Source organism: Pinus tabuliformis, chromosome 8 (genome assembly GCF_031772625.1).
Source record: "Pinus tabuliformis cultivar Carrire ecotype Pingquan chromosome 8, CPIR1, whole genome shotgun sequence".
Classification (NCBI taxonomy): domain Eukaryota; kingdom Viridiplantae; phylum Streptophyta; class Pinopsida; order Pinales; family Pinaceae; genus Pinus; species Pinus tabuliformis.
Genome location: NC_142294.1, coordinates 1341265735 through 1341287498, shown reverse-complemented (window position 1 = coordinate 1341287498; position 21764 = coordinate 1341265735). Strand labels below are relative to the sequence as shown.

At 37.9% G+C, this 21764-nt stretch overlaps 1 protein-coding gene across 14 annotated transcripts in view; it reads right to left on the bottom strand.

Moving 5' to 3' along the window:
- Positions 1 to 15229, bottom strand: part of LOC149240432 (nudix hydrolase 19, chloroplastic-like) — a 391868-nt gene extending 376639 nt beyond the window's left edge. For 5 of the 14 annotated variants that reach the window (XM_089373698.1, XM_089373701.1, XM_089373703.1 and 2 more), the window contains exon 1: positions 14953 to 15227. In XM_089373698.1, the coding sequence (XP_089229824.1) occupies positions 14953 to 15064 (112 nt within the window). In that variant the 5' untranslated portion in view covers positions 15065 to 15227. Of the gene's footprint in view, positions 1 to 14952 lie in introns of all 14 variants that reach the window. The other 9 variants (XM_089373699.1, XM_089373702.1, XM_089373705.1 and 6 more) reach the window with 4 other exon arrangements.
- Positions 15230 to 21764: the final 6535 nt, after the last annotated feature.

The following is a 21764-nucleotide window of genomic DNA, read 5'->3' as shown; positions in this document are numbered from 1 at the left end:
GTTTTTCGAGGACATTAGTCCAAAAATAACGGTGTCATTTGTGTGCTTGTTTCTATTTCCTTCAATTGTTGATCTGTAATGTGTTGAGCATGCACTTGTATTTATTTTCAGTATTTACATGGTAAATAACTTGTTAATTAACAGAACAAGTAGGTAGGAATAAATTAGTAAAGTGCATGGAGGGTTTCTAACTGTTAGACTTAGAAACTTCAACATGGTATCAGAGCGTGGTTGCAGATCACAGGAGAACTGAGGACATCAGCAGAGCAGAGCAGCAGCAGCAGAAAACAGTTGTCCCGAGTGACAGAAGTTGTTCCTAGCAGCAAAGCAGCAAGGAAGGGGTGACGCAGTGCCTGCATCATCAAGTTCGAGCCAAGAAGAGGTTGCGCAGAGGCTGAAGGAGGCAAAGACAAGCTCACACAGAGGCCAAGAGGGCTGACGCAGTTGGCTGAGGGAGCTAGTTTTCCGGTGTCGGGACTGTGCAGAGCCTAGGAGCTCTCACCTTCAGGTTGCTTGGGTTTAAGAGGCTGTGGGTAAGTTGCAGAGTGGAGCTAGTGGGGTACTGTAGTCAGAACAATACCTAACAGGGCAAGGCCAAGGAGGAGGGAGTTGCTACCGAGGGTTTCTAGCCGAGAAATCCGGATCAGTGGTGCAATTGCACAGACGATCAGAGTAGGGGGCATCTCGACATCGACAGAAGGGTTTCCAAGAGGGAAATCAAGGCTCAGAGGGAGTCACATCGAGAACTTCCAAGAGGGAAGTAGAAGAGCAGCATGGCACTACACGGAGTAAGAGACCAGGATAGACTGGACGGAGCCTCAAACTTTGCAGTCTGGAAGGCCAGAATCTTATCCTTATCACAGAAATCGTGTCAAGCACTTCACCTTGAGGACGATAGCGATCCCTGTTCACCCAGTTGATAACGACAGGTACGAGGAGGCAATGGCGAGGGCCAAGAGCATCATCCTTGACAAGGTCAAGGACCATGTAGTACCACACATTTCCGAGAAGGAAATGACAAATGAGATGTGGGAGACCTTAAAGAAATTGTACCAGCATACTTCTGTGCAGAGAATGATGTTACTAGAAAATCAGTTGCGGTCATACCAGATGAAGAAGGGAGAATCGATTGACACCTTCCTCAGTCGACTAAATAAGATCCGGGATCAGCTGACTTCCATAGGGGCCATGCCGAATCAGGAATTGATGGTGAGAACAACGTTGAACACAGTCTCAAAAGACTGGGAGGTATTTGTCCAGAGTATACTGGGCAGAGCGACCCTTCCACATTGGGAAGAAATGTGGGCGGCTCTTCGCCAAGAAGAGATCAGAAGGCTAAGCAAGGCGGGAAGCAACGGCAAGGGGATCAGAGTCAAGAAGGAGGACGAGGAGGATGTTGCCCTAGCATCTGAGGGAAAGCAAGAGAAACGGAAGAAGAAGGACCTCTCCAAGTTAAAATGCTTCCACTGTGGGGAGTTGGGTCATTATGCGACCCAGTGTCCAAGGAAGAAGAACAAGGGAGAGGCCTCGGAGACCAAAGCAGCACCAATAAGGGCACAGAAGGAAGTGGAGACAGATGATGACTGTGCCATGAGTGCACACACGCCACTTGAGTGGAAGTGGGAAGACATCAAGAAGTGGGGAGACATCAAGCTGTAGTCAGGCAGACTACAGGCAATGAGGGGCAGGATCCTCAAGGTACCCAGCCTCTCGAATTAGACCATGCTATGGGAGCCTTGAAGAGGAGTAGTAGGACTGGCGGATGTGGGTAGAGACAGATGCGGATGAAGCGGCAGAGAGAGCTACAGTGCAAAGTTCCCAAGACAATGTGAGGCTAGCAGGCTATAACAATGTGAGAGGCACGGGAGTGTTGCAACAGTGCAGATGGCATAGAGAGGTGTGCAACGGTGCGAAATGCAAGAAGTTGTTGTAGCAATGCAGAGGTCAAAGAGGGAGCACTTGTTAGCGACAGAGGGAGCTTCAGCATCAGGAGTACTCTAGCCTAACAGAGAGGTCGGAGTTGGGAAATCAATTACTTACTTCTTAGTGACTAAGTTGCAGTGTAGCAGTTAGCAGTGGTAGTGCTATGGGCAGCACGATGCAGCATGATGAGAGGAGATGCAGTGCAAACGCAGCAGTGGTAGTGGCAAGGCCATGGGCAGCAGCACGGATGCAGAGGGAGTTGTCATACAGATGCAGCAATGGCAGTGGCAGAGCTATGGGCAGCAATACAGGATGCAACAGTGCAGAGGATGATGGGCAGCAGGCCTAGCATTGACACAGGGACCAATGCTAGATGATCAGGGTGATACTCAGTAAGGAGTATTACTAGAGCATAGTCCTCGCTAAGAGGAAGTGTTGATTTGGGGTAGCATCGGATGTGCTCTAGCCACGAAATTTGGTGTAGAGGTTAGGGCACATGAGATATCCAATACCCAGAAAGGGTTTGGGCAAATTCTAAACAATTTGGGAGATATTAAAATAATTAATATTTTTAATGGAGTCCCTAAGTCTAAACTTACAGAAATTAAAATATTAATGTGAATTAATATAAAATTGCGTTAGAATGGTCCAAAAGACATGGATCAAGCCAGATCTAATCTTAGCCATCAATTAGGGACTTAATCTCGGCCGTTGATTTGTCAACGAGAAAAGTATAAGAGGAGGCTTGATGGTCACTTGGAAAAGACACCAAAGTGATCAATCATTCTATTCTCTAGAGCGGGGTTTGCTAAGAGAGATAGAATCAGTGATCAGTTGCAACGAGGGGCAATGAGTACGAGACAGAAAGGCAGGGATAGTACCGAGAGACCAGTGCAAAAGCAGAGAGAGGCAGACGCAGAGCCAAAGGGAGCCACGCAAAGGCAGCTGAGACTGCCCAGAGCCAGAAGGGGCTGCATCATCCACACAGAGGCTATAGGAATGACGCAAAGAGCCAGAAAGGTTGCGCAGAGCCTCAGTAGGCTGACACAAAGGGTTTCAGGTTGACGCAAAGGCCAACAAGGCTGACGCTGGCTTCAAATTGTGCTGGAGAGGGATTTCGTGGAGCAGGGTTTCCGAATACCTGTTTCTAGAGAGAGGTATTGCTGCCAGAATTTTATCTCTGTCGGGTTAGCCAGTTTGGCACCCAGTGTACTCATAAAAGAACTACTTAATAATAAAACCCTCAGATAGCTGTACCAGTTTTCTCGCATTGGGTTTTTCCGAGGATATTAGTCCAAAAATAACGGTGTCATTTGTGTGCTTGTTTCTGTTTCATTCAGTTGTTGATCTGTAATGTGTTGAGCATGCACTTGTATTTATTTTCAGTATTTACATGGTAAATAACTTGTTAATTAACAGAACAAGCAGGTAGGAATAAATCAGTAAAGTAATGGAGGGTTTCTAACTGTTAGACTTAGAAAATTCAACAAAATGTGCCCAAGAAAAGCAAGCATAAACACCCAATTACATAATGAAAAATCATACTTTCGAGGTTGGACGGCCCACCTTCAAACATACGATCATAACAAATGAGAGAGGGCACACAATAGCTAGCTAAGGTGGCAGAGTATAGTAGCACATCGAGCTATCAGTCAGTTGCAAGGGGCTGCTAATTGTCAGCTGAAGACAAATCTAGGAGAATAATCCTCCTATAGGGGTTACCTACTGGTGGCGGGTAATAGGCACTTCACTTGACTAAAGTGATGGAGACCTTCTTTGACTAGGAACATGTTTTTATGCGTCCCAAGTTTATTATTTTTTCAATGTTCCTTGTTTTTTTCCTCACTTTTGAGTAAAAGTGAATTTTCGTGAGGAAATATTTATTTTTTGCAACCCAAAGTGGGTACTAGGATAATGTCGAGAATTTGAGTATGAATTTTGAGTATTCACATGCCATACAATATTTCCTAGTGCCACCTTTCAATTATTACATGCAAATTTAATTAAAAATTCTCGTTCTGCAAGAAATTTTAAATTATTAGAAAAATCCTATAAATACCTAGTCAAATTCCAGAAGACTCTGGGAAATGACTAACATGGTAATATGCATTGGCCCTAGACTTAGAAAACCACTCAAGGCCCAATTATCAAGACGCACTCCAACTTTGGAGGTTATGAGTGAAAAAAATCGACTAATTATTTGTCACTGAAAAGCAAAAATAATTAGTCAAGTGAAAAAATCACTCTAGAGTGACTTCCTTAGTAACCAGGTCCCAAGGGTCTAAGTCTGTTACATAAGTTTATCATGCTAGTGTCATTTATTACAATTACCTTGTGGGGGTACAGAATTTGCATAGAAAAAGAGAGAGAAAGGGGCAAAATGCCTTGCTAGACTTCTGATCTTCAAAAAAATTTAAAGTGCCTTGTCCATTGGGCAATGAGGTCCTTGTTTCAAGCCATGTACATATGAGCAGGTAACAAGGGCGTTGCAACATTTCCATTGGATTTTTTCATGTACCAGGGTATGGAACTGGCATTTAATCAAGAGCACCAACTCCTCTATGTACCTTGATGTTAGTGGCATTGATTGTTGAACTCGTCTATCATGACCCTACTAAAGATGTGCCCATCACTCAAATAAACTCTTGACTTGACATGCTAAGCTTTTTCTATCTTATTTTAATGCTTAGAGGGTGATATTAATGATGAAGATCCCAATACAAACAATGATTTTGATGATATGTAGGTATTTGTTGTAGTATGATTTTTTTGGATGCTAGAGGCCATCTAGTGCCTGTTTGTGGATGTATTTCCGATTCAAAGATGGATTGCACATGGTGCTATTTTCGTTATGTGCACCTTTACATGCTATATAAATAAGAACTTTTGCTTATTTGTGTATAGATGGTTTGCATTCATATGGATGCACATGACTAAACATGTTTTTCTTTGAAATTTGAATATTTCATGTGTTTTTGGTTGAGCAGTTTTTTGGTCTGCTTTTTTTACTAGTTTTGACCAATTCCTAGCATGGGGGATCTACCAGTTTGATCAAAGGTTTGATTATGATAACAATTCTCAGAACGGGGCAAAATGTCCTGTAGAGTGTGCTGAAGAGGAGTCAAGCCAACCCTTAAGGGATCTCTACTACATGTGTGGCACCACCTGAAACAAACCTCTCAAAATCAAGTGGGATCAACACCATTAGGGACAAAAACCATTAAGGCATCATAATGGACCGTATCTAATGCTAGGGGCATAGAAATACTTCACACAAGACTTACCTTCAAATGTCTTTCTAAATCAAGATTTGTAATTATGTTACTTCACTTACATTAGGGATGATTATGTCAACAACCCTATTAGGTGTTTCCAACCCTAAGGGGAGTCACATGTCATAGGTAGACCCATCAATTCCTAAGTGCATGTGATAATGTGATCAAGGAGTGGGAAAGACTTCAAGGAAGATGTCATAGCCATGAAACCCATTGATGGAGGTCCAACATCCTAAGCATAATGATGTAAAGAGGGAGGAATTGTGGATGCATGAGTTGCTCATTTCCTCGACCTACTTTTGCACCCCTCTGTGTGCCTTTTATTTTAACAATTTTCATGCAAAGTCCGGGTGGCCAGTTTACCTTTTTTATTTTCAATTACCCTTTAAAAGCATAGCAACTTATTGCTCATCAAGATTGGGACATTCATAAATTCATTTATCTTAGGTGAAGCATTAAATGAACACGATGATGGCTAATGAGGGGGGTAGAGCTCATGATAGGCTTTCACCCACATGCTAAATAAGTCCCAGCCATCTTTTGCATTTTACATTTTTTCTCCATTGTGGTTTTATATGCTTTTATCATTCTTTCAACTACATCAACCTCCACGGCCACAATTTTAGGCCCTAACTAGAAGATGAGGATAAAGGGTGTCAGTCCCAATGACCACTGGCAATCATCCCAAACCATGGATGTAAAGAAATGAGAAACATGGAATGTCATAAGTATGGATTAACTTGGGCACACTACTTCAATTAGTGCCTCCTATTAGTGCCCCTCCTAAACCATTAAGCCTTCGAGAAAGTCCTACTAGATTAAGGTCAATCATCCATTTGCTTAGTGATTATTAAATGAAAGCACATGATTTCTAAAACGGTTAAAGTACCTATTGATAGATAACCCACCTTCCTTCAAGAAGAATGCTAGATGGAAGAGAGCACTAACTAGAACAATAGGTGGAGAGCTATGACATAAAGATATATGAAGACCGCCATAGAGTTGTTGGCTCATTGGCAGTGAAATGAGGAGAAATTTTCTCCAATGGGTTTTACCCTTTTTTTATGGATAACAAGGTCAAAACCCATATTTTTATTTTATATAGATATTTAATTCTAGAAAGTTGAAAAGTGATAATTCACTTCAAATAGTGATGAATTATTGCCTAGAAGTGAAAAAATAACAAGGGTTCACAAGTACTTACCTTTTACGCTCAACCCTTGAGTGATGGTTTTACTTACCACTCAAATTTGTTATTGTAAATTGTATTGCAAACCTGTAAAACCCTTGGAAAGTGCCTTGAATTCACTTTTGATCAACTTTCCTACACAAGACAAGCAAGCTATACTTTTCTCGGTCCAAATGGATAAGATTCAAGCATAACTCAAGAGAAAAACTAGCTGAAAAAATAAAATTAAGCTCAAGCTAGTGAAATGTTATTTGTATTTTTATATTTTCTGAATTTTTCTTTTTTGTATTTTATGAAACATAAATTTGAAAATAATTTTGAATTTTTAAATATGTGGTTGGTGAGGTGAGGCTTAACTTGGCCTTGGAAATAGCCTTGGAAATTACTTTGTCTAGCGTTGGATTGCAGTCACAACCCCTTCTAAATCAAACTTGTATTTTTGGATTAAGATGTCAGTTTGGAGTTGAAGAGACTAGTCACCATCACTCTAGTCTAAGATAATGTATCGATGCCCAAAGCCAACTAGGAGCAATTTCCCATGGGAATACCTCTGGCCAATGCATAAACTATGGAACCTTTAGAAATCTTGTCTTTGCATAAACAAAAAAAAAAAAAAAATCCCTAATTAAGGTTATTCCAACAATTAGATTTTGATAACCCTAATCCAACAAAAAGAAAGTGAGGACTAGCACCCTAGCCTTCCTCTTTCATGTGACTATGTAGCCCCTCAATGGATCGATCCAAAGCATTGTGTGATTTTAAAAAATCTGCAAAAACCTTATATAGCATGATATCTAAGAATGGCTAAAAAGACATAAGATAGAAGAATTAATCCACAAGACAAATTGTTTGCACCAAAATAAGTTCTGATAATGGCATGATGATCTCACAATTCACAACAACACAAATCGAATGAGGGGCTCGCCTTATATAATTTTATTTTGAAAGGTTAGTTTAAATTTAAAACCCTCTCCCAAAAATTATGATTTGACCTATCATCCACAGCCCGAAAACTAAGTCTTCACAATGAAAAATATTTGTTACATGAGAAATAATCCTCAAGAGGGGGGTTGACTTGCTTCCATAGAGAAAATGATTACTCTAGGAGGGCCAAATTTGCTTTAAAGAGGCTCAACTTGGCTTGAATGGAGTCGATTTGCTTGAAGAGGGGTTTGCTTTGCTTTGAAAGAGGTTTGCTAAACCTTCAAAAGACTAGATCTTGCCCAACTTTGGTCCAACATTCACTTGACTTTGTTAGGATATTCCAACACATAGGAAATAGTCAAGTATAACATGGTCTAGTGTAGAGTTAGGTAAAGTGTGTTTCTTTACTATGTACTTTTGTAACTTACAATCTGAAGGTCACAATATGTAGTGATCCGACGATTCATTATCTCCTCGATATTACCGACACTTGATCCGTGGCTTAATACCCGATTGGTCCATGATCTCTATTTAAAGACCATGGAGGGTCATTTGTAAGGTAACCGTTCATGAGAGAAGCTTATGTAAATTTTCATTCTTTTATTAATAAATTGCCTGAAGTGGCCGCATTGGCTCAGGTCATGGACTGTGTCCCTCTTTGAGAGTTTTAACCACGTCAAGAATATTGGTGTATTGATCTGTGATCTGTTTGTGAGCGGTGTCCTTTGGTGTTCTGTCTGAAGAACTTACCATGTAAATTCCTACATGGTATTAGAGCTATTTGAGGGCCGCATCCGTTGGTGATCCAAATTTGAAGTCGGTAGAACTGCGTCCAACTGTCGTTTCCTAGATCCACTGTTTCTGACTGCTTTCGGGCCGAGAGGACTGCTCTATTGTGTTAGGAGCATCTGTTCCAGTGAGGAACCCCTTTTGTTTGACGCAAAAAGGTTTCTAGTAGCCCTAGCTACGTCATTTTTAAGATCTTGAAGTATACAGTGTTTATTTGCAATTTTTTGTTATTTTCTCTTTGTTTATTTCGGTTTATTTAGCTCTTTGTGTTTTTATTACCGGATCTATACCTTTCATTTCTGCGTATGCTCTTTTCCCCGCGACTCTGTGCGATCTAGGCAAATCAAAAACAGAAAGGAAGGATTTTTCTCATACGTATGCTCTTTTCCGCCGCGCCTTAGTGTGATCTCGGAAAATCAGGAACATCGAGCAAAATATTTAGTTTTCGGCTAGAGCTAACTTCAAGCCATAAGGTTTGTTTTCTTTTTGTATGTCCGTGTTGGGTTTTGTGTTTTTTGTTTTATAGGCAAAAAAAACTTTCTCAGGTAAGCACGCACCCCAAAGCTTCAGTGACTAAAAAAACCCTTTCTCTTTTCCAAAAATTACAAACCTTTTAAACTAACTCACTTGGTCCAAAGATACTTTATGAGAATAGAGGTCTCAAGTTCAAGTCTTTCTTTTTGTTGAATTACTTTTTCAAAAGGCACATGTAACTTATGTTTTAAAGTTACTTTATGTAAAAGTGTTCTCGCCCATTAGAAAAAGTCTCTTTATCTTTTATTTAAGTTACAATTTAGTGGGTAGCTCATAAAGTACCATTGTAAAAGTGACTTTCACTTATTTATAAAAGTGAGTCACATAAAATCTTTTTTAAGTGAGCTAATTAGATTAAGTTTGGAAAATGGGGGATTTTTTTTAAATATAACATTATCATTCATTTCCGCACATTCACGCACTTCATCGGCATCTTCAACAACTTTTATTCAAAAAGCCATAACTTCTTCATCCGGAAGTCGTTTTCAGAGCCGTTTTTTTTAATCAACCTATTTTTTCGAGATCTTTCCATTGGAACACTTATTTTCAGCATCTACAATTTTAGTTTCTGTTAAAATGGAAAGTCCATGCCAAGTTATTCTTGACAGCACCAACTACTTCCAATGGTGGTCCTACATTGTGGATTTACTTAGAAGTAAAGGTCTTTACAGAATAGCCTCAGGCCAAGAAACCAAACCTAAAGATGAAGATAAGGCAGCCAAATGGGAAAATAGGCAAGATCAAGCACGTGGGTTGATAGGGATGTCTATTTCTCCAAACCTTAGATTCCATATTGCAGAACTTGATACCCCTAATGAAGCAATGAAACAAATCACTAAAGTTTTTGGAATTAAAAATGAAATTAGAGCCCATCAACTTGAAAATGAGTTGCTTACGTTGGACCCCAATAATTTTTCTTCCATTGAAGATTTTTTGTCCAAGTTCAAGACCCTTAGACTTCTCTTGGAAGGTGTTAAGGTTAAGAAAGAAGATGGTAGCCTTATCTATTCCATTCTTACTAAGTTGGGCCTAGACTACTCTGTGTTCGTTTCCACCTTCCATTCTACAAGAGAAGCCTTCATTTCTCAAAGACAAGACTACAAGTCCCCTTCCTTTGATGCCTTTTGTGATTCTTTAATAAGAGAACAAGAAAAACTCTTACATTTTGGTCTTTTTAATCTTGGAAACTCTTCTAAGAAAGCCTTAGTCACCCAACAGCAACCAAATTCAAAGAATCTTAAGAAGCCGTATCCTAAAAAGAATGGTCCTATACCAAACAAGAGTCCTAAGCAATTTCAGCCTCAAAATGAAAAATCATTTCAACAAAATGATAAGGCAAATAAAAACAAAGGGAAGAACACTGATAGACATTGCCACTTTTGTAATCGAGATGGCCACTTATAATCCAAATGCTTTAAAAAGATGGAAGCCTTGGAAGCAGCAATGAAGAAGCATAACATCCATTTGGAGCACTCTTCAACTTCGACTTCATCTTCAGGAATAGCACTTTCTACATGTGGTTGTCAAGCATCTCGTTCTGGATATGCACTAAATGTATCTTCTTCTTCTCATTCTCATGAGTGGCTCATTGATTCTAGAGCTTCTTATCACATGGCAAAAAACAAAGTGATGTTTTCTTCTTTAAATGATTGTAACAACAAAAATATATATGTTGGTGATGATAGATCTCTTAGTGTTGTAGGGACTAGAACTGTTCATATAGACAATGGTCAATTTAATGATGTATTATGTGTTCCAACCTTATCCTACAACCTTCTATCTGTAAATCAAATAACTCATTCAGGTGAAGGTAAAATCGTTGAATTTTCACCTCACGATGTTGTAATTAAGGACCTAAGAGATCCTAGACAGATTTTAGCTACTGACATTGCTGATTATTCTACAAGGTTGTATAAGTTTAACAACTTTGGGTCATCAAATCTTCCCTAGGTATTTGTTGCTCATAATGATGAAGTGAGCAAACTTTGGCATGAGCAATTTGGTCACTTAAACTATCGCTCCCTTTAGAATCTATGTAAAGAAAATATGGTGACAGGTCTTCCAATGGTATCTTGCAGAGATGGTGTTTATTCTGGATGTGTACTCGGAAAACATCATCAGGATAGTTTTGAAAAACGTGCCTCTTGGCACGCCTCAGCGCCTTTATAGCTTGTGCATAGTGATTTATGTGGTCCACTTCCAGTTGTTTCATTCTCTGGCTACAAGTATTTATTAACTTTCATTGATGATTTCTCCAGACGCACTTAGGTATACTTCTTAAAACTTAAGAGTGAAGTATTTAACATGTTCTTGGCCTTTAAGGCCTTTGTTGAAAAGCAATCTGGACATCAAATTCTTAAGTTAAGATCTGATAATGGCGGAGAATATGTTAACAACAAATTCATCAACTTTTACACTGACGAATGGAATTCAAATGCAACATATTGTTCCATATACACCACAACAAAATGGCGTAGCTAAAAGGAAGAATCACACCTTAAAGGAAATGGCTAAATGTATGCTTCAATCTAAAGGACTTAGTTTTAACTTTACGCAGAAGCAATTAACTGTGCAAATTAAATAGTAAATTGCACTCCTACTAAGGTTTTAAAGAATATCACTCCAAAAGAAGCATGGAGCTCAATTAAACCAGATGTAAGTCACTTTCGTGTTTTTGGAAGTGAAGCATGGGCCTATATTCCAGATGAGAAACATAAAGCTTTAGTACGTAAGAGTGAAAAATGTATTTTTGTTGGATATAAATTGCACTCCTACTAAGGTTTTAAAGAATATCACTCCAAAAGAAGCATGGAGCTCAATTAAACCAGATGTAAGTCACTTTCGTGTTTTTGGAAGTGAAGCATGGGCCCATATTCCAGATGAGAAACATAAAGCTTTAGAACGTAAGAGTGAAAAATGTATTTTTGTTGGATATTCTAAAGATGTCAAAGGATATAGACTTATTCCACCTAAGTCCAAAAATGTTATCATTAGAAGAGATGTAAAGTTTGCTGAAAATATATCGGCCTACGAGCCTAGTTCGGCGGATGTGCCACCTCTCTCTATCCCTTCTACTTCTAAAAATATTTTTTCTTCAGATGATGACAGCGAGGATGACAATCATCCCCCACCTTCTCAGGTTCCTCCTTCATCTCCTCAGCTTCCAAAATGGGTCAATGCTACTCTGGATGCAGCAGGTGCACTTGCCGGTGATCCTTCAGATTAGTGACGTACACGTTCTCAATTCAATAGAGCCTCTGCTTTACTGGCTCAAGCTTTAGCGAATTATGATCTTGACACCTTTGCAGAAGCTTCAGGCCATCCAGATTGGGACGCAGCTATGAATGAAGAATATCGTTCACTATTGGCAAATGATACATGGGATCTTGTTCCTCTACCAAAGGGATGAAAACTTGTTAGATGCAAATGGGTTTATAGAACCAAGTATGGACCAGATGGAAAAGTTGATAAACATAAAGCTCATCTTGTTGCTAAGGGTTTTTCACAAGTAGAAGGCACTGACTATACTGAAACCTTCTCCCCTGTTGCCAAATTGAACTCTATCGGCCTTGTTCTTTCCCTTGCTGCCTCTTTCAAATGGGAATTCCATCAGATGGATGTTAAATTTGTCTTCTTGCATGGGGACTTGCATGAAGAAATCTATATGGAACAACCTACTGGCTTTATACAAACAGACTCCAGCCTTGTATGTCGGCTTAAAAAATCCCTTTATGGTCTCAAGCAAGCCCCTCGGGCTTGGTTTGCCAAAATGGATAGCTTTCTTTTAGAAACTGGGTTTTCTAGGTGTCATTCTAACAATATTGTCTACACCAAGAAAGTGGGAAAGTCTCTTATCTTTCTTGTTCTTTATGTTGATGATCTTATCCTTACTGGTAGTGAGCCCAACCTTATAAACCATGTGAAGTCCAGCCTTAAAAAGAAGTTTGAAATGATAGACTTAGCACACTTGCATTATTTTCTTGGTCTTCAAGTCTTGTAATCCAAGGAAGGTACATCCCTTCCCCAGTCCAAGTATGCCCGTGATCTTCTACACCATTTTCACATGGAAGACTGTAGACCAACCCCTTCTCCCTTTCAGTCTGGAGCCAAACTTTCAGTCACTTGTACTTCCCCTGAAGTTGATGCTACCTTATATCGTCAACTTGTAGGAATACTTTTGTATCTGACCCATACTCGTCCTCACCTTTCCTTTGTTGTTGGCCTTATTGCTCGGTTTATGCAAAACCCACATGAAAGTCATTGGAAAGCAGCTAAAAGAATACTTCGTTATGTTCGAGGTATAGTTCAGTTTGGGATTCATTACCGTGCAAAAGCATCTCCTCTATTGGTTGGTTTCACTGATTTTGATTAGGTTGGTGACCCTGATGATCGGAATTCTACTGCAGGTTATGTGTTCACTCTTGGTTTAGGACCTATTACATGGGCTTGCAAAAAACAAAGTGTCATTTCTCTTTCTTCAGCAGAAACAGAGTATCGTGGTGCCGTAGAAGCTAGTAAGGAAGCCCTGTGGCTTCGTCAGATCCTATCAGAGTTTGGCTTTCAGCAGCAGCATCCCGCTACACTTTGGTGTGATAATCAAAGTGTCATTCAACTATGCAAAGATCCAGTCCAACATCAGCGCAGCAAACACATTGAACAACACATGCACTTCATCAGAAAGCTCATTCATGACCATGTTCTTGAAGTGCAATATTGTTCAACAGATGATCAAGTTGCAAACATCTTTACAAAGGCTCTCACAGAGGCGAAGTTTACTAAACTTCGATTTATGGTTGGAGTTCAAGAAGTGTCAGTAAGGGGGGATAGGCTCTAATGCCTCCTTCCTTCTCCTATTGTGTCATATTTGTACATCCTTCAATCCTATCCCGAGTTGTTCTTAAGGGGGGATGTTAGGATATTCCGACACATAGGAAATAATTAAGTATAACTTGGTCTAGTGTAAAGTTAGGTAAAGTGTGTTTTTTTACTATGTACTTTTGTAACTTACAATCCGAAGGTCACGATATGTAGTGATCCAATGATTCGTTCTCTTCTCGGTATTACCAACACTCGATCCGTGGCTTAACACTCGATTGGTCCATGATCTCTATTTAAAGAGCATGGAGGGTCATTTGTAGGGTAACTGTTCATGAGAGAAGCTTATGTAAATTTTCATTCTTTTATTAATAAATTGCCTGAAGTGGCCGCGTTGGCTCAGGCCGTGGACTGTTTCTCTCTTTGAGAGTTTTAACCACGTAAAGAATATTGGTGTATTGATCTATGATCTGTTTGTGAGCGATGTCCTTTGGTGTTCTGTCTAGGGAACTTACCCTGTAAATTCCTACAGACTTGACCCTTAAACCCTCAACATCCACTTGGAGAGATCAAATGGCAAACATGAGGAAGTCGACTTGGTCCATTTGACTTAACTTGCAATACTCTTTTCCCTTTTTGCCCAGCAACTTGACTTATTTCGAGTAATTAACCCTTTTCATCATTTAATTAGTGCCAATGGCTAGATTTGACCATTCAAATGACCCAAAAAACCTCACAGGCATGGGCCAATCTCTCACTTTAGAGAGCCAAATAATACTGGATCCTCAACAACTTGCACGATTTGAAGAATTGGACATATGGATTTTGCTTCGAATAAGTTTTAGATGAATTTTGACAGGGATACCCCATTCTACCAAGTATGGACCTTAATTTGCCCACATTAGCCCACACATAGCACACATACCGCAGAAGAGGGTACATCCACCTTTAAGTGGGAATATCTCCTGATGACTTCACCTTTTGATGCCCTCAAATTCACGAGCACTGCGTTTCAATGAGATATCATAATTTTTCCGAAAAAGTTAACTTTAGAGTAATTTCAAAGTTTCCAAGAGGCCAAATCTCAAAATCTATTGACTTATACGTGACTGTACGGATCTCATTAATGGATTATTTAGCTAAACTTCCGCAAATGCAGATTTATATTAATTCAAAGGCCAGAATTTCTAATAATCATGAATTATACCCATGACTGTTAAATGCCTTTTAACCCATTCCAGACTTCACCTTGAACCCTAATTGACTCCACCACACTCACTCGTCAAAGTAAAAAGTCCATCTACCAGGTATTATAGGCCTATGTCACTAGCTAGAAACTATTAAGAACCCATGTATTCGGAAAATAACAATGATTACTATCCAATTTTAATCTACATTATATTAAATCCCAATCACTCTAAAAGAAATAGTCATTCCTTCAAATATTACAGACATTTATTCTTCACTATGACATTTGAATATATCGAGGAGGGAATTTCATACCCTTACCGGTGGTAACGGGACGAGTGAGCAATTGGGCCGGATAACTTTGGAGTCTGGTGGTTTGTTGGAATAGAGACTTACACCAGCTAGTTATGGCCATGGCCATAGCCATACGTAGCGCAAGCTTAATCTTCGCTAAATCCCCTTCTTCGTATTTGTATGTGAAGATCCCAGCTTTGTATCACAGAACAGAACACCTTGTCATATATATCCAAAATCATTTTGTCTAACATGGAAATTTGGAGCAAGCAAATGCGAGGGCGTTGAGTCTTTAGCATGATATGTTTAACAATAATTTGACGGTAAGCTAACTATTTCTTTAGCTTGTTTAATTTAATATTTATTATATTTTATTTTATTTTTTAAATTTGTTGATATATTTTGGGTTAGATTGTGAATTTTTATTATATAAATAGATTTAGTAATTTAAAAAGGGGTAAATTACGTAATTTTAATTTATGATTTTAATAATAATAAAATTGTTAGATTTTAAATAAATTTGACCAAAAAATATGTGGAAATATATATATATATATATATATATATATTTTGGGTTAGATTGTGAATTTTTATTATATAAATAGATTTAGTAATTTAAAAAAAGGTAAATTATGTAATTTTAATTTATGAATTTAATACTAATAAAATTGTTAGATTTTGAATAAATTTGACCCAGAAAAAATTAATAATAATAATATAATATATATATGAGTTAGATTATGATTTTTTTTGCTTTTTTAGTTGAATAGGCTAAAATATAGAAGAGTTAGACTATGGCATTTTCGTTTCTCTAATTGCACAAACAATAACAATAGCATTCTATGGAGAGCAAAGATTCTTATTGCTCAATTAAGAACTAACTCAAATCAACTACGGTGTGAAATGGGTTGGTGGAAAAAATCTAAAGAAGCTTGGGAAGAATGCGTGTGTACTTTTTACACTTTTGGGGCAATAGAATCAGAAAAACATTACATTTTGGAATGTGATACTTTCAAAGACATCAGAGACGGTTACAACAGTATGTTAACATCAATTCCTTGGCATTGTCTTTTCAGTGAGGGGATTGTTAGAAGGTTGGGTCAGCTCATCATTAATTTGAGTAATAAAATGCTTGTATTGCAAAAGGTGAAAAGTGAGGAAGTTGGTGGTCCCATAGACTATTTCTAATCACGCGGGCGTTAAAATTTTATTCATTCATTCATTCATTCATATTGAAATTTTTTAAGAATACACTTACTAACAATATAGTGTGCTTGGGGTTTTTAAACACTCAAGGTTTTAAAAACATCATTAACAAAGTTTATCATAATTATTATAGAATATATGGGGTTTATAAGGTGTTAACCACACCAAAATAGAGGGGGTTTATAAGGTATAAGGTATATGAACCCTCATATGCCTTATACCTATGTCTTTAGGAATGTAGAATTATTATATGCCCAATGTTTTTGTACAGGTGTATATGTTTTTTGTTTTTTGTTGGGACTGAAGGTATTTAGTTTACATATGATGAACACATTGGAAATATATGTACAGGTTTCATACTAATTGAATTGCCATCATTTTTTCTCCCTTAAAAAAAAGAAAGAAAGAAGGTATTAACCACACCCAAAAGGTATGTCAATTTCGATTTTTTTAAGGGTCTTCAGTCTATTAAATATGATAGCATCTTCCCTCACACATGCTAATATCATCAATGGCATTGGTGTCATGACTTGTGGACAATCTTTGGCTTATGGTTGTTATCCATCTAACATCTTACATGTTATTATTAAAGTATTATTTCCCTATGACGAGATTGTGTTCCACATTAATAAACACTCTTAATGTTATGTTTAATAATAATAATGTAATTTTAAGGTCATGAGGTGGTCAAACACCAAATTAATCTATGAGAACCTCTTGTTTGTAGGACAAAGTCCCCACTCTATACAACAATTTGACTACTTCAGTCTATAGAAGTGTACATGCTCCACCCCTCTCCATATTCAATCTATGACCTCTCAAGAGACACATGTTCTTAATCATTAGTCCAATTCAACAATATTAAAGTAGTGTGTCCCTATGATTAAATCTTTTTCCACATTAATAAACATTATTGATGATACATTTAAATTGTTTCTTAGGACACATGAAACTATCATTGGGAACAATAATCCACTACATCTTAATGAAATAGGCACTAATTAGAACAACAAAAACTACATTCATACATGATTATCCCCATGTTAATGATGGTGCATTTTAAATTTACATAGGGGACAATGTGACATTGTGGCCTAGTGTCAAAATAAAGAATTCATGAAACATGAGTCTCAAGTTCTATCATTATTAGTGATGGCGATACTCTTGTATTGGTTAATCAAGTTGCATATTATTTAAAACTTGTGCTTGAAAGTAGGTGGTGATTATCTAAGCCAACTATATATGGACTCTTATGTTTGGGAAGTTACTTTCAAACTATGTTCTTGTGAATTGTTATACTTACACTTACTAGTGTCAAGGGATAGATAAACTCAACTTCATCCAAAAAAGACAAGAGAAGAAGCATGATTTTCTCAACTAAGCAGGGGAAGGTGAATTTAAAGCCATTGTACTAAGCATAATTTCTAGAGAAAATGTAATGGGAGTTGCCCATGTAAGGACTAACCAAAAGTAGGGAGCAAGCTTGGATACCACTATGTCCATAAAAAGATGTAATTAAGATCATTATAATGAAAATTTATATGTCACTTGAAAATTTGTATGAATGAACCTTCATTATTTTGAGAAATCTTTTACAAGGGAGGATGGCCATCAATACTTAAAGATTCTAAGAACTTCAAGGGACCTTTCCAAGGTTCTCCTTGAAGCAGAGCATTGCTCAAAACACCCATTTTGCAGAGATAAAACACTTACCCAAACATTGAACATTCCAAATATTATACATAGACATAATATAGTCAATGGACCTACCAACATTGTAACAACCCCCGGTTAAAGTTCATGTAATAAAGAATAATAAAGGCAAAATAAGAACAAGTTCATGGGATGTGTCTTCCAAGTTGAATGTCGGGCAAACACTATAGTGGGCATCACTTTTGGTTTATTTATGGCTATGGAAATTGGCAAAGGCAAAGAGGCATTAATTGTTAGTTAATTATGAAAATAAAGGAAATTAGGAGAAAATGAAGGTGAAGAGACATAGATTTGCATGTTGTCCCTCTTGAGCTTGTGATACTTCAACCCAAACTTAGCCTGTGAATGCATAGTTGAACTAAATGTTCATATACTTATATATACGTATATATCCAAGGCTATCTCTCTTGAGCTTATGGGTAAATACTAGCCCAACAACCAAGACACTTTAAGTGAAAGTATTCATGTGACTAATAAAGATTGATCTATCTCTTCATACATTGGCCAATTAAACCAATTTGCAAGCTTAGGATGGATACAAAAATAAACCATTCATAAGAAAATATTCAAGGAGCACTTCTATATAGGAAATCATGTTTCTTATTGTTAGCCTGAACAGTTCACCAACATATTGGCTAGATATTTAACCATTTCAATCCAATTAATTAATCATTAATATAGATTCCCATATCTTCATGCTCAGGCAATCCTAGGTTAATTTCAAGCTCAGAAATATCCATAAGAAATGAACCATTCCTTAAAATATTTACACAAGATATTGAGATTCCTCATTCATGTAGGAAAACAACACTCCTCAACATTATCATGACATTATTTCAACACAATAAATAGAGACATGATAATCAAATGCACAAAGACATAAGAGAATACTTATCTTATAAGATATATGGAAACTAAGATTGGGATTCTAACTCTCCACCCAACCTTAAACAAGATAAAACCACATTTACTTGTAGTTTTCACTTATGTGCTAGATTCTACTGCTTGAGGAGGAGTGATTTTGAGAGGAAACTTAACTAATATTTACAATTGAAATTGGATGTCACAAGGTCACTTGATCCGAACTTAAACAGGAATGCAACAAAATATAGATATAACCATAAATACAGAGATGCAGTAGAAATAACACTTCATTTCATTAATATAAAAATACTGAATATGCTTACAAACAGAATGGAAATAAACTAGCTCAGGCAGTGGTAGCTTATCTCTGAGAAGAGATGTGTTGGCTACGTGCCTCTAAATTGTGTTACAATGAGGCTTAAGGACCTATTTATTATTGAACAATAAGTGAAAACCCTAAACAACCAAAACCCTAACCCCGGGAGATGTAACGCCAAGAGTTTGTGGGCCCTGTTGGGGTTAGTTGGACAGCCAACTTCATGGGGTCGTAACTTGGTCGTATTATTTGTGTTTGGTGGTACGATACCTTGTTGGAAAGGGCTCTCTGAGTACTATAGTATTTGCGGCAAGCCTATGCCTGTGGCTACGACTACGGGCCTGCAGCAGGCCTTCAAAAAATGTCATTTAAGGGGTCAAAACTGCTCTAGAAGTTTAGGACCCAAAAAAATTGCTACAAATAGTAAATGCTGAAATAAACAAGAAAACACATGAAATGGACTGGAGGTCTAGGTGGAATAGGTAGGTAGCCACCAATATCCGCCTGGATCATCACTTTGCCTTCATCCACCAACTACAAAAGCTTCCATTTTGTCTTTTAGACTTTACAGAGATGATTAACACTTGTGTTAGGTTACCATGGTACAGAGAGTCTCAACTCACTTTTAGAAGAAGAGATTCCACTTCATAAGGAAGGTTCATTAGTGGATAAGCTATTGATGGGTGAAGAGATCTCCTCTCCAGGTACTTAATTAGTGAATCAAGCATTGGATATTCGGCGCCAAGGCAACTCTTAGTGATTCATCAACCCTCACAAACACCTGAGTATCTCTTCCCAATCAAGTAGATTCATTAATCCACAAGATTCTAGTGGGTTCTTCATCCTTCAGGTGAGGCACTACTCTCTATAATATTTCACCTAGCAAGCCTCTCAAGGTTTCCTCAACTGGTTCATCTCTTGTAGATCTCAATCACTATTATTATGATTGTTGTTCTCCACGACACCTCCGATGCTTGGAGGAGTTTTTCCCATTGCTCACCATTGTGTGTTTTTAATTGTGAATTTGTCCCTGAGTTCTCTGCTCTTCCTCGTTGACTTATTTTCGTGCCCCCAAACAAACTAACCATTTGCCTTTTTTGAGGCTCCATGTAGGTCAAATGCCTTAAACAACGCATCCCATTCCTTCTTTAATTTTTTTCCCTTTATTTTTTGTTGTTAGAGCTAAGAAACACATGGGTTTGTCCTTATCTTATTTATTTCACAATCAACCCATTAAACTTCTTAGCCAACCCATAGTTGATACATTTAAAATCACCAATTCCTCAAGCAATCTCGCTCCCCAAGCAACTAGAATTTGTGTCCCTTTCTCTCATCCTTTTTAAATAATTACAATTATTTGAAATGAGTAAATATTAACCAAGCGTTGTCACAGTTCCCTCCCCCTTGGGGGGGACATTGTCCTTGGTGTTCAATAACCATACACGAATAACACATGCTTAAAAACCAAGCACAACTAATATGGAGCTTTATATATACACTTTTGTACAATATTTACAATTTATTTACATTTGTTTTAGCCGTGAAATGAAAAAGGGTATGTTGCCCGCATCTAGTCAACCATTTCCCACATGACTTCCTCGAGCCCAAAGTGCCTCCACTACGGTTTGACTTTCTCTATTGCTCAATTTTAGAGCGTGAGCTACCTCCAATCCATGATGCATAAAGGTTCTGATTGGAACTCTCCCTCTAGTTATACATGTAACACATACCAATCAATTACATGATTAAAATCCTAAACATATCTTTTAAGCAATGAAACATGAAAGACATCATGAACTCTTATTGATGGAGGCAAGGCTAGCCTATAGGCCACTAGCCATATTCTTTCGAGCACTTCAAATGGCCACAAAATCATGGTGCCAACTTAGCACGTAACCCAAATTTCAAGGATCTCTTCTTGGGTCTAACTCACATGTAAACATGTTCCCTACCTTGAAACTCTTTGTGCCCTCCATGTTGATCTGCATAACTCTTTTTCCTATCATGTGCCACCTTTAAATTCCTTCTGATGGTTTTCATTTCCTATTCCATGTCCTTCAACGTATCAAGGCCAATAAAGACCCTATTCACTAGATCATTCCAATTGATAGGAGTATTAGAAATCCTCCCATAAAGTGCTTCAAATGGGCTGATTTTTAGTGACACCTGATACCCATTGTTATATACAAATTTTACAAGTGGAAGATATTCCTCCCACTTCCTTAGCTGATGCATTACATACATTCTTAGTATGCCCTCAAGAACTATATTAGTTCTTTATGTTTTCCCATCAATCTGTAGATGGTAAGTTGTGCTAAATGCCAACTCAGTTCCTAATCTTGCAAATAGTTCTCTCCAAAACCTTGAAGTGAACTTGGCATCTCTTCCCGAGATGATTTTCTTGGGCACTCCATATAATCTCACAATTTCCTTTATGAAAATTTGAGCTACTTCACTTGTTGAATTTGTAGACTTAACAACTACGAAGTGAGCCACTTTTCTCAACTTATCAACCACTACCATGATTGCATCATGTTGTTTAGAATTCTTTGGCAGCCTTGTAATAAATTCCATAGAAAGCACTTCCCACTTCCATTTTGGAATGGATATAGGCTACAATAGACCAGCTGGGTGCTTACAATCAACTTCACCTGTTGGCATTCTATGCATTTGGAGATGAAATTAGCCACCTCATTCTTCAAGCCGGACCAATAGTAAAATTTCTTGATGGTTG